Source organism: Ammospiza caudacuta, chromosome 4 (assembly GCF_027887145.1).
Source record: "Ammospiza caudacuta isolate bAmmCau1 chromosome 4, bAmmCau1.pri, whole genome shotgun sequence".
NCBI lineage: Eukaryota > Metazoa > Chordata > Aves > Passeriformes > Passerellidae > Ammospiza > Ammospiza caudacuta.
In genome coordinates this window covers 36,847,284-36,863,605 of record NC_080596.1, presented here as the reverse complement: position 1 = coordinate 36,863,605, position 16,322 = coordinate 36,847,284, and the positions used below count along the sequence as shown (strand labels likewise).

The window sequence follows — 16,322 nt, the reverse complement described above, 5'->3', positions numbered from 1 at the left end:
TTTCCTTCCCCTGTTTTTACAGGAAAGCAACACTGGAGATGTAAGTGCAGTGCGTGGGTCATGTAGGAATCCTACCCAAAGGGAAGGTGGCCCGACAGTGTTTGACCCTCAGCAAGGACAATGCACAGCAGCAGGCGAGGGGATCGCTGTGCCAGTGCGCAGGAGTCAGGGCTCTGCATCTGGGCTCAGCGCTGCAAAGTTCCCGTGTTTGGGCAGACGGAGGGGCTGTCCCCGGGGCGCGCGGGGCTCGAACGTGGGGCTCGTGGGGCGAGCGGGGAACGGACACGGGGACGAACGGCCCCGGTGCCTCAGTTGCAGCGGCGGCAGCGGCGGCGACAGCAGCAGCAAAAAGAGATATTCTAGAGCACTCTTTATCTTTCTCTCTTTCTTTCTCTCTCTCTCCCTTTCCCGCTGTCGGGCACCCTTCTCTCGGGGTCCCTTGCCCGGCGTCCCTCTCCTCTCCCCACCTCCCTCTCCCCTGCCGGGCGGGGCCATGCCCCCAGCCCCGCCCCCGGCCCCGGGCGGGGCTCCTCCCGGGGCCCGCGGAGGACACACGCGGCGCGGCCGCTCCTGCCGTCTCCGCTGCGGCTTCCCCGGCCCGAGCTCCGCCGCTCGGCAGCGCGGCCGCCGGCCCCGAGCCTCCCGTGCCGCGTTCCGAGGAGCGAACGCCTGGGCATGGCCGGCCCGGGGCGGGTGAAGGGCGCTCGGGGGCCGTTGCTGGCCCCGGGCCGAGCGCTGACAGCCGCGTCCCGCCCGCAGGGACGGCGCAGGAGGCCCTGCAGGAGCGGCACCGGCTGGGCTCGCTGCTGGGGCGCGCTCCAGACACAGCCATGGAGCAGAGAGCCCCGAGAGTGCCCAAGCTGGTCTGCGTGGAGGACGAGGAGGAAGAAGGCCCTGGAGCTGCCCCAGCACAGGACACGGAAGAGGCGGTGCCATTCAGTCCACCACAGGAGGGTGAGTGGCAGAGCTGGGCTGCAGGGCTGGAGCCTGCAGCCAACTTGGCGCCATGCCATGCCATGCCATGCCATGCCATGCCATGCCATGCCATGCCATGCCATGCCATGCCATGCCATGCCATGCCATGCCATGCCATGCCATCCTCTGGGGAAATGCCCACGGACAGGACAGGGGCACGGCAGACATCCCGCAGTGGCCGTGCTCCATCCCCCTGGAGCATCCCGGGGCTCTCCCTGCCTGGGGAGCGCAGGGCTGGGCTGTGTTCTCCGGCCTCTCCCACAGCCTCTCAGCTCTGGCTGCGCTTGCTCTTTGCCAGATGCAGCAGCCAAGGACTAGACTCAAGAGCAGGAATCCAGCCGTGGCCTCTTCCACAGAGCAGTGCAGGTACCTGTGGCCATCCCCCCTGGGCCAGGCCTGTTGGCACTTCTCAGCCGAGTCCCATGCTTGGAGCAGGCCATGGAACGTCCCTCTCTTCCCACCCTTCCTTCTACTGCAGACACTGCGGAGGCTCCTGCGCCTTGGCCGCACAAAGACCAGCAGCGCCGGCACCGAGGGCACGGCCCAGCCCGACTCCAGGCCTGGCCAATTGCGGGCAGAGCCTGCTGCCAGTTCAGCATCCTTGGAGCTTGCAGCAGCCTCTGAGCAGGACACGGCCCAGGGCAGGGCGGAGGCTGGCATGGCCCTGACTGAGGGCACGGCCACCACCCACACCCAGGCTCAGGGCATGCCAGGCACTCAGGCCATGCCCACACTGACCGGGACTCCAGCGCCCACTATGGAGGTTCTACAGAAGGTTGCTGCTTCCCCAAAGCAGGTAAGCAGCCTGGGGCCGGGGCTGAAGGCCTCCCAGGATCATGTGACCCCTCAGTCTATGTCTGCTGGACCCCCTTAGCCTTTGAGATCATCATAATGGGGTGGGAAGGCAAGCACTTCTTGGGGGAAGCTGGGCAAGTTGCTCCCTTGGACAGCACTCCAAGTCTTCCCCATGCTGCCTCCTCCAGGTGCAAGCCACGGTCAGGGACATTCTCTGGAGACTGGCGTCCTGTGTCACCGTGGACGGCGGGCTGCACATGGAGATTCTGAGCATGACAGAGGAACACCCTGCTCAAGTGGTGATGAGCCTCCTGCGCTGTGCCCCAACGTGTGACAGGTACAGAGCACAACTGCCTCGAGAGCTCGGTGCTCACCAGCCCCTAGGGCCCCTCGCCCTATACAGCCTGTCCAGCGGGCTCTGCCAGACAGGCGGAGAGCTGCGGGAGCCTCGGGCCCCTCTGTTTCTTGAGGCTCTGCCGTGGTCTCTCCCTGCCCCTCAGGGCACCGGGGCTCTGTCCCCCAGCCCCACACAGCTGCACGGGGCACGGTGCTGATGCACAGCTCTGGTCCCACAGAGCCACCACGGTGATGTGGAGAGCCATGGGCACGTCCAGAGTGGCCGCCCAGGAGGTGCTTCCAGCGCTGCTCTCTGCCATGGAGGAGCAGCCGCCCTACGGCAGCTTCTCCTGCGGGGACAACAAGGCCGTCCTTGCCCTGGCTGTGAGTTTCTAGAGCTGGCGTTTGCTCGTCCTCTCGGTCACCTCTCCAGCAGCTCTCCCTGCTCTCCCCAGCCTGGGCTGAAAGCTGGCCTAGGGGCAGGCTTAGGGGCAGCAGGCCGCGTGATCCCCCTGCATCTGCCCTCGGGCCCTGCCTCATGGACACCCTGGCACTGAGCACTGCCTCGGGCTGCTTTGTCTCTTGCAGGCAACTCTGGTGCTGTGGAGGATTGCCCACATGTGCGAGTGGCACTGTGCCATTCTGCTTCATTCTCCCCAATTGTTTGTGGCTCTGTTCTTGCAAATTGTCACCACCACAGAGCAGATGCCAGGGGATGTTGAGACCCGGAGCTTCTGGAGAGCGTGCTGGGAGGAGCACGGCCTTCCCAGTGAGCCCAACAGGTGCAAGTCGCCCTGTCCTTCCCATGCCCTCATGGCCAGGGCCAGTACTCCCAGAGTGACCTGGCCTTTGCTCGGCACACAGGTTTGCAGCGCAGACCATGAAGGCTCTGCTCTCTCGACTGGGCTTTGGCAAGAATCTGCTGGCTTCGGAGCACAAGCAGCTCTGGGACAGCCTGCTCTGTGCTGACACCCAGCACTGTGCAGCAGGTCTGCTGGCCAGGTGAGATCCCTTACTCCTGCCACCACTGCCGGCATTTGTGCCCCCTGCCCAGAGTGCCCCACACAGTCCCTGGGGCTGTAAGCGAGAGGGCCTTGTCACCGAGGGAGGGCCGAGCAGACTGGGAAAGGCTGGGAGAGGAGGATGCCCAGCAGCAGCCACCTCCCAAGGGGCCCATGTGCCCTTGCAGAGTGCTGGGGAAAGATCAGACCTCTGTGAGTCATTGCTGGGAGAGGTTTGCCCACCCTGGGAGGCCTTGGTGCCTTTTTCCCCTGGCAGGGAGATGCGCTGTGGCTTGAGCACCTTGTGTCCCTTCATGGCCTCACACCTGCTCAGCTTTCTCGTCGGGAAGCAGCGCCGCTGGCATCTGCCTGCCCTGGCCTTCCTTGTGGAGGTGAGCCTGATGGCCAGCGCTGCCTGGCTGAGCTGCCTCCCAGCTCTTGGGCCTCTCGTAGCTGCAGCCGCCTGGGACGCCGCCCATGCCCTGTGCTGCTGCCTGGGCCTGGCCCTGTGCATCTCTGGGCTCCTGCCGGCCGGTGCCCCTGGCACTGCCCTCCTGTGCATTTCAGCTCCTGGAGTGCCTGGACCTGAGCAAACACGGTCCCAGTGCCCTGCTGGTGGTATCCTGGCACCTGCCGAGCCAGTGCAGGGACAGGCTGCGCCTGGTGCTCAGAGGCCTCGTGGTGCTCAGTCAGGAGCCCTCGCTGGTGAGAAGGGGGCAGTGGCTGAAGCCCCGCTGGCAGCATGGGGCTGGGCAACGCAGACTTCTGGGCTTGGCTGGGCTTTGGCAGCAGAGGCAGCTGCTTCCAGCTCTCCTGCCTCCTGCTTCAGCTGCCCCAGTGCCCCAAGCAGCTGTTGGTGCTGCAGCCAGTCACATTTTCACAGCACAGCCTGGTCTTGCACACAGGCTGGAGGAATACGCGGCCTGTATCAACACCTGGTGGAGCAGCTGGCTGATCCAGACACCGAGGTGCTCCAGATGAGCCTCTGTGTGCTCACACATATGCTCCAGGACAAAGACCTCCTGCTACCCTTCACTGCCCTGAAGCTGGCTGAACCCCTCCTGCCACACTTTGAGAACGTAAGGCTCTGTGCCCCCAGGCAAGGGAACTAAATGCTACCTGGAAACTTTGTGCTCTGTGCAGTTCTGGGCCTTTGCTCCAACGGGCCCAGAGTAGTTGGTGCTTAGGATTTTTTCTTTCCTTCCAGGACAACAGCCATGTGCACCTGCTTTCCATTCAGCTCTTCTGCAAGGTGATGGAGCTGGTAGTGGAAGAGGGGGAAGAGCTTCTCATGACAATCGTGAACCAGAGCCTGCTCCCTCTATTCTTGCGCTGCCACGATGAGAACCTGCAGGTGGCCAAGGTGAGGTTTTATGGACGCTGCCCCATCCCTGGCAGGGGGCTCGGCCACTTCCTGCCCCGGCACCTCGCGGGCTCCAGCCTCCCCTGGCCATGGCACAGGGACACAGGTCCCGTGCCCTGGGCTCTGGTGCCACCTGTGGCTCTCTGCTGCTCTCCAGGCCTCTTTCCAAGCCCTGCTTTGTGCGGCACGCTTCCTGAGGAGGAGGGACCTCGAGGAACTGCTGACGGAGGAGCGACGGATGAAGTTCGCTGAGAGCCTAGTAAGGACAGCCCGGGAGCCCGAGCCCTGCCCCTGGAGCTCGGTGTGGGGGCCTGGCAGCTGTGCCCCTGCCCAGCGCCGCAGCCGGGCCCGCCAGCCTGCACCCTCCCCGCTGCTCCCTGCCCTGGCCTGTGCGGGCTGGCTCAGCCGGTGCTGCGCACAGGGAGCGCCCAGCCGAGGGGCAGAGCCCGCGCCAAGCCTTGCCTGTTGGTGCTCCCGGCAGCTGCTGCAGGACGAGAGCCAAGTGGCCGAGCACCTGCGCTGGGCCCTGCCGCACCTGCAGAGCCCACAGAGGCCCCTGCGAGAGGCGGCCGTCAGGTTCATCGGTGAGCCAGCAGCCCCGTGCCCCTCCCTGCCCCGGGCCCGGCTGCTGCCCCGGCTACAGTGAGAGCCGCGCCCAGGCTGCTGCAGCCCCGCCTGCCCTGGGCGCTGCCACCACCCTCCCAGAGCCATGCCCTGGGGCGGCAGTGTGCGGCAGGGGCCCGGCAGGAGCCCTGTCCGCCAGGAGGGCGTGCGGCCACAGGGCTGGCAACGCCTGTGTTGGGCAGCTGTGCTGCCTGGCGCCGCCACAAGCTCTGTCTTGGCAGGGGTGGCCGGAGTGCTCATGATGGGGCAGAAGGAGGAGCTCCAGGTCCTCACTGAGGGTGAGTCAGGGCAGTCGCGTGACAGCAAGCACCGCCGGGGCAGCTGCACATCCCGGCCCCGCAGCTACAATCCATGCCCTGGCTGCAGAGGGCTCTGCTCCCTGTGCGGACCAGGGGCGGCCAGGGCACAGCCCGGAGAGCTGCCAGGGACATGTGGGCGATCCGTGGCCAGCACCTTCCGGCCGAGGCCCTTGTCTCCCGCTCTCTCCTGGCCATGGCAAGAGCCAGCTGGGATGGTCCTGGCAGGAGGCTTTCCTTGGATTCCCTCAATCTGGCCTCTGACCTTGGTTCTGTTCCTCTCTCTTCCAGCTCTTCAAGCACTGAAGGAAGATGAGAGCCCATCGTGCATGAGCAAAGTGCTTCAGATGACCTTTGAAAGAAGATGTGCAGGACTTTGTTCGTCTGCTGGATCAGATGTACCAGCGTCCATCGGCAATTTCCAGTGCCCATTGAAGATGGGAGCACCTGCTGAGCAGGATGGACCAGCTGGAGCTCCAGGCACAGCTCTGGCTGCTCACAGCTGAGCCTGTGCGAAGCTCCAGCAGCTCCTGCCATCCCCCTGTTGGCAGCTCCCTCCCTGCAGCCCTCAGGCCCTGCCCATCCCCTTTTCTGCCTCCCAGCTCACCCCTTACCTTTGCTTTCCCTTTATAAACAGTTTGGGTTTTTCACTTGACCTGCATCTCCGTGGAGCTGAAGCGACGCAAATCCTGAGCCCGGGGACACACAGGGCCCTGCTGCCATTCTCCTCCGTGCTGTGTTCCGGGCACAGGCAGAGAGGAACAAGGGCAGCTCAGGCTGCAGAGGTTCCTGTCCCGCTGCTCCAGGGGCCATTTCCAGCCAATCAGAGTGTTTGTTGCTGCTGACTCATCAGTTGCCAGGAGCAGAATTTGGGGCGGGGGGAGGTGACCCCGGGGATGGGGATGGGGCGTGCGGGGGCAGCTGGGGCTGCACTGGTGGCACTGGGGGTGCTGGGAGCCCCCCCGGCCGCAGGGGGAGCGGGGGGCTGGGGGAGAAGGGTGCGGGGCCCCAAATTAAACCAAAGGGGGGTTGGGACCCTCAAAGGGAGCAGGAGGGGCCTGGAACCCCCAAAACCAAGCACGGGGGAGGGGATTGGGGGAATGATGGGGAAAGGACGAGAGAGCAGGGAAAAGAGGGGGATGGGACCCCCAAAAAGAATCAGGCCAACCTAATGTGGCCACCTTCAGACGTCAATGGCAGCCAAAGGTAGCCAAAGCTTTTTCCCAGTCTGTGTGATCCCAGTCTGTGCAATCCCATTCCATATAATCTCAACCCAGTTTATCTCAGTCTGTATTGTCCTGATCTGTATGTTCCCATTCCATATGGTCCAAGTCCATATTTGATCCCAGTCCAGTTGATCCCAGTCTGTGTGGTCCTGATCCATATGGTCCCAGTCTCTGCAGCTCCAATGCAAAGGATCCCAATCCATATTTGATCCCAGTCCATATTTGATCTGTGACTGTGTGGACCTGCACACACAACCAGGGTCTGGAATTCCAGTTCCCAGCCAGGAAAAAATGTTCCTGCCCTTGAACTTCCTTCCTATCCTCTCAAAAAATGCAATAAAATTATAAACAAAATGCGACAAGGTGTCCGGCCTTAAGGGTCAGATGTCCGGCTAGCAGAGGGCGGCCAACACCCAGCTGCAATCCAATGGGAGCACCCCTTGGCGTTGGATGGCCTCGGGCTCTGCTCACCGCGGACTGGTCTCGCTGCCACCGCGACGAGAATAAGGAGCTGGACACTTGATGGGGACGAAGTCAGGTTTATTGGAGAAACCCAAGATGTCAACCAGGGAGTGACCAAGAATTGGGGGTGAAACAAGGTTATAAAGGGAGGAGGTGTATAAAGGAGGTGTTTACAATGAACCAATAAGGGAGAACTAGGGAGTGAACACGACATAACGGGCATTAGGGAAAACCCAATCAATATAAAGTAAGGGAGGGGCCCCAGGACCACAGCCAATCATAACCCCCACAGAGGAGAAGATTCTGGTAACCTGGGAGGAGTGGGGGGTGACTGACTGGGCCCAGGGAGGAGAGCAAATATACATATAAGGGAATGAGGGGGAATTACATAATTTAGGGGATTGACAAAACCAATGGTGGGAGTAACTATAGTAACAAAATGAGTGGCAGGGCTAAAGCGGGAAAACTGGTGAGGGCAGAACCATTATGTAAAATAGGGGGATAATACAGAAAATGGGGGAGCAATCAAACAAACTGCACTACAACATCAAAAAATTAAAATTGAAATAAATAAATTATAATAAAAATGCAATATAAAAATCTCAAGTCTTCTTTACAATATTCCAACAATGATTCAACCCAAACCAACAACTATTACTATAATATTACCAATAAATACAAATAAACAAATTATATACCAAGAAATACCTTTTGAAAGTTTTAACTCCGTAACTAATATACTTTAGATAAAAAATATCTAAACACTAACATACAATCTAACACACCTTAGTAAAAAAATTCATATTAAAAATATACTAAACACAAAACCAAACAACACTATAATTTCTCACATATTTGAACCAAACAACTAAACTTTATTAACATCCTTAAGTACTCTAAAAAATTAAATTTTATTTCAAAATTCTAATTTCGGATGTGTGGTTTTATTTGGATATTGGTTTTTGGATTGTTTTGGTTAGATTATTTAAAAAATAAGATTTTTATAGGAATTGAATCAGCTGAGAAGGCAGCACTCTGCAAACAGAACTGCCTGAAAATGAACGGAACAGAAATCAGTAACTGTGAAAGTTTTATTTGCTGTCAAATACATCCCACCCAGCCACCTCACACAATCCCCATCCCACTGCTCCACATTGGGATCCCACTTCTACCAACCACCTCCCAACCCCAACTCACCCTGGTGGCTATGGAAGGGAGCGAGTTTGGCATGGGACTGAGTTTTTGTGAGGCGGGAACAAGCAATTTGAGGTGGGATTGAGCCCTATTGGGTTAAAATTCAGTTATTTTCAGTGGGATTTGAGTGGTTTGGAGGTGACAGATTGATCCCTCTTGGATTTTGCAGTGCAAAGACATGGAGAAGAGAAAAAAAAATTTAAGCCAAACCAAAAGGAGAAGGAGCCAGGTGTGTTCCCAACATGGATCACAGGGAATGTGAATGACCAGGGCTGTGCCCAAAGTGGCTCCTCCAGTGGGGGATGGAGCTGGAGCAGCGCATCAAACTCTTCCCACACTCAGGGCACTCGCAGGCCTTCCCTTACCGGTGCCTCCGTTGGTGTTGGGTCAAGTTAGAGCTGCCGGAGAAGCTCTTCCCACACTGGGGACACTCGTAGGGCCTCTCCCCTGTGTGGATGTGCCGGTGGGTGACGAGGGCAGAGTTGTACTTGAATCCCTTCCCGCAGTTGGGACATTGGAAGGGCCTCTCCTCTCTGTGAATCCGATAGTGCTGGAGGAGATCTGACTTGATCCGAAACCCCTTCCCACACTTGGAACACTCGTAGGGCCTCTCCCCAGTGTGGAGCTTTTGGTGGTGGATCAGGTGAGAGCTCAGGCTGAAGCTCTTCCCACACTCCCCACACTCGTAGGGCCTCTCCCCAGTTTGGGTCCTCTGGTGCCTGATCAGGTTGGACCTCAGGCTGAAGCTCTTCCCACACTCCATGCACATGTGGGGCTTCTCCCCATCATGGAGCTGCTCATGGAGCACCAGCTCCGAACTCTGGCTCCATCTCCAGCCGCCTTCCCGGCCCAGGCTGGCTCTTTCCCCCTCAGATCCCCGCCAGCTGCGTTTGCAGCTCCTCCTCGTGTGGCATCTCTGGGCCTTTTCCTCCCCGTTGTCTTCCTGCACTGTGGAGCTGCTCAAAACGTCCTCTTCCACCAGGTTCTGCCGTGGGCATTTGTCCTCCCTGCTCTCCATGGTCAGCTCCTGCTCTGGGGGAGGAAGGACAAGGACAGGATGGGATTTGCCTCCGTGCCACAGGCAAGGGCAAGGAGATCCCCCCAGGGCTGTGCTGCAGCCGGGGCCTTGCTGGGCTGGGAGGGAGGAAAGGGACACTGACTTCCTCCTCACATGCCTTAGAGTCCTGGGGCATCTTCCTCTTCCTCACAGCCTTCCTCGCAATGGGAAATTGTGGATTGGGGAAAACAAGGGATGAGCACGTTTGTAGGAGCATCGGGGAGTAGGACAGTCAGGATGGACGGAGATGAGAGATCTCTGAAGCCAGGTCGTGGAACTAGAACTTGAGGTTTATTGCAAAGGGCCTGGGTTCAGGGCTCTGCTTGGAGCTGCATCCACAGCTCAGAGCAGGACCAAGAGAAGAGAGGGGTAGAGAGGACGAGAGGGTAAGAGAGTAAGAGGGGGAGAGCATAAGAGAGTGAGGTTCCTGTTGCAATACAATAAATCTTCTTCTGAGTTGAATATTCTATTTCTCACTAACCAATCTAGTACGAGATACAAATCCTAGAGCATTTACATACAGCCTATAAAAATCATGACATCACCATACTGTGTTACAATTTAAACCCTAAAAACTACTCTTTGGACACCTTCTGCTGAGCTAGTAGGGTCTGTTCTGACCCCTGGACCTGTCTGCAAGCAGAGGGAATTGTATCATCAAAAGGGGATTACCTTCAGTTAGGCCACACCATTGTTTTCCAGTTGTTCAGTAACTAAGGTATCTAAAAGCTTGCTTTCATCTCAATCTTGCTTATAGTTTCTATATTCTCAAAATCTTTTGCTAGACAATCATATTTATAAGGCTTTCCTGTTTCTTCTTCCCCAAGACACAATGAGTTTGAAGGTCCCTCTGCCCGAGTCCATCTCTACAAGTCACCGGAGAGGTGGGCTGCATAAAACCTCCCAAACACCAGGATTCAGCCTGAAAAAGCCTCCCAGGAGTTCTCCGTCCCTGGTCCCTACCCTTTGGTGTTCAGAGGTACCCCCCTGTCCCAGCTGCTGGGGTGTCGCTGGGATTGGGGGTCCCCCTTCTCCTCGGTGCCCGCCCTGCCCAGGCTGCTGGCAGTCCCAGCAATGCCAAAAGTTCCCCTCTCTTGGCTCTCCCCATTTCAGGATGCTGGGGCTGTTTGGGCTCCCGGGCTCCCTTCTCCCCTCATTCTCTGCTCGGGGCTGCAGCAGCTCCAAGAAGTCGCCCCTGCCCCTCTCCAGGCTCTTGAGGCTCCCGCCAATGGTGGCGCTCCCCCTCTCTGGGCTCCCCACTTTGGGCTCCTGGGGGGACACAGGGCTCTGCTCCTCCAGGCTGCCTGTGCAGGCAGCCGCCACTGGCACCCCCCGATGGCCCCCCGAGGGGCCTTTTCTGCTCAGCCTTGGACTGCTTCATTCTCCAAACATCCCCCCAAAAACCCAACCCAGGGACCCCCCGGGATATCTGGGCCCAGCTCCCTCCCCCCCCCAACCTGCGCAATGGGGGGGGGGGGGGGTGGTGATGATCCCACAGGTGGGGGCTGCGAATTCAGGCCGGGTTCCGAGTGACCGCATGGTTCCCTCAGCTCAGCCTTCATCCGCCTTTGTCCCTCCTCTTCCTCCCGCTCCTCCTCTTCCATCCCCCCTCCCGCTCCTCTGTGTTTTCTCCACCTCCTTCTCCTCTTCCATTCCCCCTCCCACTCCTCTGTGTTTTCTCCACCTTCTTCTCCTCTTCCATCCCTCCCCTTCCATCCCTTCTCCTCCTCCTCCCTCCTAACCCCACCTCCTCCTCTTCCTTCATCCCTGCCCTTCCCTCCCTCCTCCTTCTCCCCCAGCAGCAGCCACACCCTTGGTGCCCCATTCCCGCAGCCCTCGCAGCCCACGGCAGGAGTGGGGATGGAGCCAGGACAGGTCGGGATGGGCAGCGCGGGGCTCTCGGCTGCTCCCAGCCACTGCAGGTGGGGAGAACCTGGCCCGGGCCAAAGGAGAGGCAAACTGGCCAAACTGGGGGCTGCACATCCCAACTGGGCCTTGCTGGGGACCCTGCCTGGCCGCTGCCAGCCCTTGGGGCTCCTCTCGGGAGATCCGGGAGGGGGAAATGCAGAGAGGGCTGGGGGATCCCAGGAGTGGCGTCCCTGGGAGGGACTGGGCTGTACTGGGGTAACTGGAACCTTACTAGGACCACTGGGAGTGATTGGGAAGGGCTGAGGATTGGGACATGCTGAGGGCAAGTGGGATATACTGGGAATGCCTTTGACCTTACTGGGGTGACTGGAAACAACTGGGAGCATGCTGGAGGCTAATGGGAGTGAGTAGGAGTGACTGGAACAATACTGGAGGCAACTGGAATCACACTGGGTGGAAGAGGGATTACTGGAATCATGCTGGAGGCAACTGGAAATCACCGGGAAAGACTAGGACCATTCTGAGGGAACCAGAGCCTTTCTGGGCACACTGGGACATACTGGGAGTGTCCATGACCATACTGGGGGGACTGGGACCACACAGGCAGCAACTGGGAGTGAGTGGGACCGTGCTGAGAGGGACTGGGGCTATTCTAAGGACAACTGGGATCATACTGGCAGGAACTGGGAACAACTGGAACAATTCTGGCAGCAACTGGGATCATACTGGGATCACAGTGGGAGCAGCTGAGTCCATGCTGGCATTGACTGGGATCACACTGAGGGTGACTGGAATCATACTGGGATTCACTGGGAGTGGCTGTGAGCAACTGGAATCATGCTGAAAGCAACTGGGAGGAAGTGGGAGTGACTGGGATCATGCTGGAGGTAACAAGAAGAGGCTGGGAGTCACAGGAATCATACTGGAGGCTACTGGAGTCCTGCTGGCATTGACAGGGAGCAACTGGGATCACACTGGGGGTCACTGGGATCATACTGGGAGTGACTGGGATCATACTGGGATTATAGTGAGTGTCAGTAGACCCTGACTGGGTGTTACTGGGAGCTACCAGGCCCGTGCTGGGAGACAACCGGGCACATACTGGGAGCAACTAGGAATGACAGGATGCATGCTAGTGACAACTAGGATGTCCTGGCAGTGACTAGGATAAAACTGGGGGCAGCTGAACCCCACTGAGGTAACTGGGAGTGCCTGGCAATGACTACGAGAATGTTGAGGGCAACTGAATGAGACAGAGTAGAGATCCATTCTGAATTAGGTGAAGTGTCTAGGAGAGGTGAAAAGTCTGTGAGGCCAAAGCTGAAGGAAAAGCCGCATTCCAGAGACAACAAGGAGACAGAGAAAGAAAAACAGAAATGACCACAAGGCCAATTTGCCCCCGACCTAAGAACTCCTTTGATAAAGAAGAACTGGCGATAAATGTCACGCGGAATGAATCTGTATGAACTTATTGTGAAACTGTATGCATATGCATTTGGAAGGAGAATAAAAGGAGACCTGAGGTCTTCAGGGGTACACATGCCTTTTGGGGAGGCTTGCGTCCGGCGCGCGTCGTAATAAAAGCATACCAGGCTTTACAACTTTTATAAAGTTGTGAGGTTTCTTCTTTTCTCTGCAAAACATTCTTGGTGAGCCAGCCAGGAGAGAGAGATACCTTCCGTCTCCCTCTCTGTCCCCGCAGGGGCAGGGGGGGAACCAACGGACTCCTAGGCGCGCCCCAGGATTTTCCTGGAGGAGGCTCCACTCGCCTCGACTTGCCTCCTGCTGGGACAGACAAGGACCTGCTGGCCTGCGGAGGAAGATACGGTATGTACTGAGGGGCCCCTGGGGGGTGGGGAAAGGAGAGCAAGGGAGTAAAACACCCAGAGACATCTGGGTTCAGCTGATAGAGCAGCTGTATTAGAGACGGGGTTCATTGTTCCGATAGAGCAGAACCGCTAGTGGCTCTGGGGGTGAGCTGGGTGAACCCGTATATGCGTGTATTGGGGTTCATTGTTCTGATAGGGCAGAGCTGAACCCGCGTGTGTTTTCTTTGTTTGTGTGTGTGAGTGGTGTCCGGACACTGTGTTGCTGTATGTTGCATTGTGTGATCAGCGCGCTGTGTTTGTAATCGTGCAAGTGTATAAAGTGTATGATATATAAAAGAGAGTAGATCCATAGTGCTCTATTGTGCAGGGGGGGGAGTTCCTACCCGCCACTGGAGAGGCTGAGTAAACACCGGCCAAGGCAGGCAGTAGGGGCGGGGAGCGCCCGACAGATAAAATAGAGTAAACAGTGGAAAAGCGTGGGTGAGGACGTTTATTGAGTAAAGGTGGTAAATTGTGGTGTAGGTTGTGCATGCTTTCACCGTGGCTAGACGAACCTGAGGGGTTCCTCTGCCTCAGTGGTTTGGACTTGACCCTTGGGAGTTGGTGAATCCGGTGGATTATTGGATAGACAGGGGAGACGAACGAGTTCATTTAGAGGGGCTCTACCGGACTTCAGCTGGCACTCTTGTAAGTCTGGACTGGGAACAGCTTGCCATAGAGGATTTAGAGCTCCCTGTAATAAATGGAATAGCTTGCCTTTGCAGGAAATTTCGAGTAGCCTTTGGTGCATCAAGAGGCTGGCATGCTGCGTGGGTATTATTACAGTGCATAGTTTGTGGGAAACGCTGGTATTGCTGTTCTAACAAGCAACAGGGCACGTGCCCCAAGTGTAGATTAGAGGTTTCTGATCAAGCTGATTCAGAGTCTAAGATCTTAAAACTTGTGTGTGGGAAATCGCATCTGATACCTGCCACTTGGAGTGTGTGGGAGGAAGACTGGGAAGCTACTGTGAAGTCCTGTGAAAAGAGGTTTGGGTGGAAGCGAGATAGGGCAAGAAAGAAATAATGGGAACTAACCAGAGCAAGGAAGTTCCACGGGCCAGCCCCTTAGGGTGCATCTTGGCCCACTGGAAGGAAGTCACTAGCCGGAGGGGCTCTGAGAATAAAAAGGATCTAATCCAGTATTGCACATGCTGGTGGCCCTTATACAGGTTAGAGGACGGAGCAAGGTGGCCACCCACTGGAACCCTAGACTATAATACTTTACTGCAGTTAATGTTGTTTTTAAGACAGGAAGGTAAATGGGATGAGGTCTCGTATGCTGATATGTTTTTTGTTTTAAGAAATCACCAAGAGTGGCAAAAGGACTGTGGGATTAAATCACCCTCAGACCCACTAGTTTTGGTCCTTGAAAAAGATAACAAGGCAAAGAGAGGGTAAATCAAACGCTGTTGTTCAGCATGCAGTATAGGACAACGGTGTATGAGATCAGATAAGGTCTATCATTCTGAGGAGCAAGAACGGGACACATTTGAGTGGGGGAAAGCTCCTCCAGTTCCTCCCTGAGGGGGGGAGGTTAGGGAGGTTGAGGCTGAAACTGAGGATGAGGAGGAAGGGAACTTCCCCAAAAAGGAGGAGGACTCAGGTAGGGAAGGCACATCTACTAGAACCCACCCCACCTGTGGGAGTCCAGTTGCATCTAGAACTAGGAGGCAAGTAGTGCTACAGGCCCCTCTGCGACAGGCAGTGGGACCAGAAGGGGCCAAATTAATGATTAAAGTGCCACTTACCACCCTTGATTTAGAAGCATGGGAAAGGATTGCAAAGAATTATCGTGTTGACCCGATACTCACTGCCAAACGCCTACAATATGTTATCAAACAACACAATCCAGACTGGGCTGACATCCAGCTACTACTAGATGCTTTCACTGAAACAGAGAAACAGCTGATCTTAAAGACAGCAGGGAATTTGGCAGAGGATTACTGTAAGGCCACACAGCTGGATGTAAAAGAACATTTCCCCCTCCAAGACCCAGAATGGGATCCTAATGTGTTGGCAGAGGTAAAGAAATTAGCAGAGTATCAAGAGTGGATAGCAACAGGGGTAGAAAGAGCTATTCCAAAAACCATAAACTGGTCTGCCTTATATTCCCTTAAGCAGGGGCCTTCTGATACTCCATCTGAATTTCTAGAGTGTTTAAGGGATACTATGCGTTGTCATACATCATTAGATCTGGAGTCTGAGATAGGGACAAATCAACTAGTTAATTCATTTTTGGGGCAGTCTGCTGGAGATATCAGGCATAAACTTCAGAAAATTCGGGGACCAGATGGGAGGAATCTCGAAGCCTTGTTAGAGGAAGCCTGGAGAGTATTTAGTAACCGGGAGGAAGGATATAAACAAGGAATGAAAAGGTTGGTGGCAGTGGTACAGGAGGAAAGGCAGAGGAAATACAACCAGGGACTGCCGAGACAAGGACCACCTCAGCTGGGCAGGAACCAGTGTGCAATCTGCAAAAAAATTGGTCACTGGAATGCCAATGTCCAGAACAAAGAAGGAGTGACCAACAGATGACTGCACAGGTACAAAACAACTGAGGAGGACCGGGGGATTCTGCCCCAGCAGATCCACTGGTTATAACAATGAGGCTGAGGGAAGAAGGGAAAAGGGTGGAATTCTTAGTTGACACAGGAGCTACATATTCAGTCTTAAATTAAGCTTTAGTACCTGTGGAAAATTATTATGTTGTAGTGCAGGGGGCAACTGGCCAGTCTGAAAGGGCATATTTTTGTAAACCTTTGAGGTATAAATTGGGAAAACAATGGGGTATTCATAAATTCTTGTTCATGCCTAATTCACCAAGGGCACTTCTAGGGAGAGATTTATTGGAACAATTACAAGCAACCATTACATTCAAAAATGGGGAAATTACTCTGGAGGTGAATGATCAAAAGTACATAGAGGTATTAAGTTTAACTCTGACAGCTACTGGCATTAAGGAAGAAATTGATGAAGAAATACTAGGTCAGATATTTCCTGGGGTGTGGGCCTCTGGTGTGCCAGGGAGGGCGAAAAATGCCTCCTCCATAGTAATCAAACTCAAGGAGGGGGCGCAACCAGTGAGAATCAAGCAGTACCCCCTAAAGAAAGAGGATAGGGAAGGAATCAGCCCAATAATCGAAAATTTTCTGCGGTTAGGATTACTGAAAGAATGCCAATCTGATTTCAATACTCCCATTTTACCTGTTCGGAAATCTGATGGGTCATACCGGATAGTACAGGATTTGAGGGCT

At 56.0% G+C, this 16,322-nt stretch overlaps 1 protein-coding gene across 1 annotated transcript; it reads left to right on the top strand.

Annotated features, from left to right (window-relative positions):
• The first annotated feature begins 830 nt into the window (after positions 1–830).
• LOC131557256 (uncharacterized) lies at positions 831–6,083 on the top strand. The gene is made up of 14 exons (XM_058804326.1): positions 831–954; positions 1,389–1,771; positions 1,959–2,107; positions 2,346–2,490; positions 2,695–2,888; positions 2,971–3,045; positions 3,161–3,320; positions 3,675–3,725; positions 4,348–4,540; positions 4,641–4,729; positions 4,952–5,054; positions 5,316–5,372; positions 5,682–5,804; positions 6,028–6,083. Exons 1-14 carry the CDS (start codon positions 831–833, stop codon positions 6,081–6,083), a joined length of 1,902 nt encoding a protein of 633 aa, XP_058660309.1.
• The last annotated feature ends 10,239 nt before the right edge of the window (positions 6,084–16,322 follow it).

Bases quoted from the DNA above. Each gene is read 5' to 3' on its own strand.
- LOC131557256 (XM_058804326.1), top strand. From the start codon at position 831: ATGGAGCAGAGAGCCCCGAGAGTGCCCAAGCTGGTCTGCGTGGAGGAC. The intron at 1,772-1,958 runs GTAAGCAGCCTG...TGCCTCCTCCAG, and splicing joins TTGCTGCTTCCCCAAAGCAG to GTGCAAGCCACGGTCAGGGA. The intron at 2,491-2,694 runs GTGAGTTTCTAG...TGTCTCTTGCAG, and splicing joins AGGCCGTCCTTGCCCTGGCT to GCAACTCTGGTGCTGTGGAG.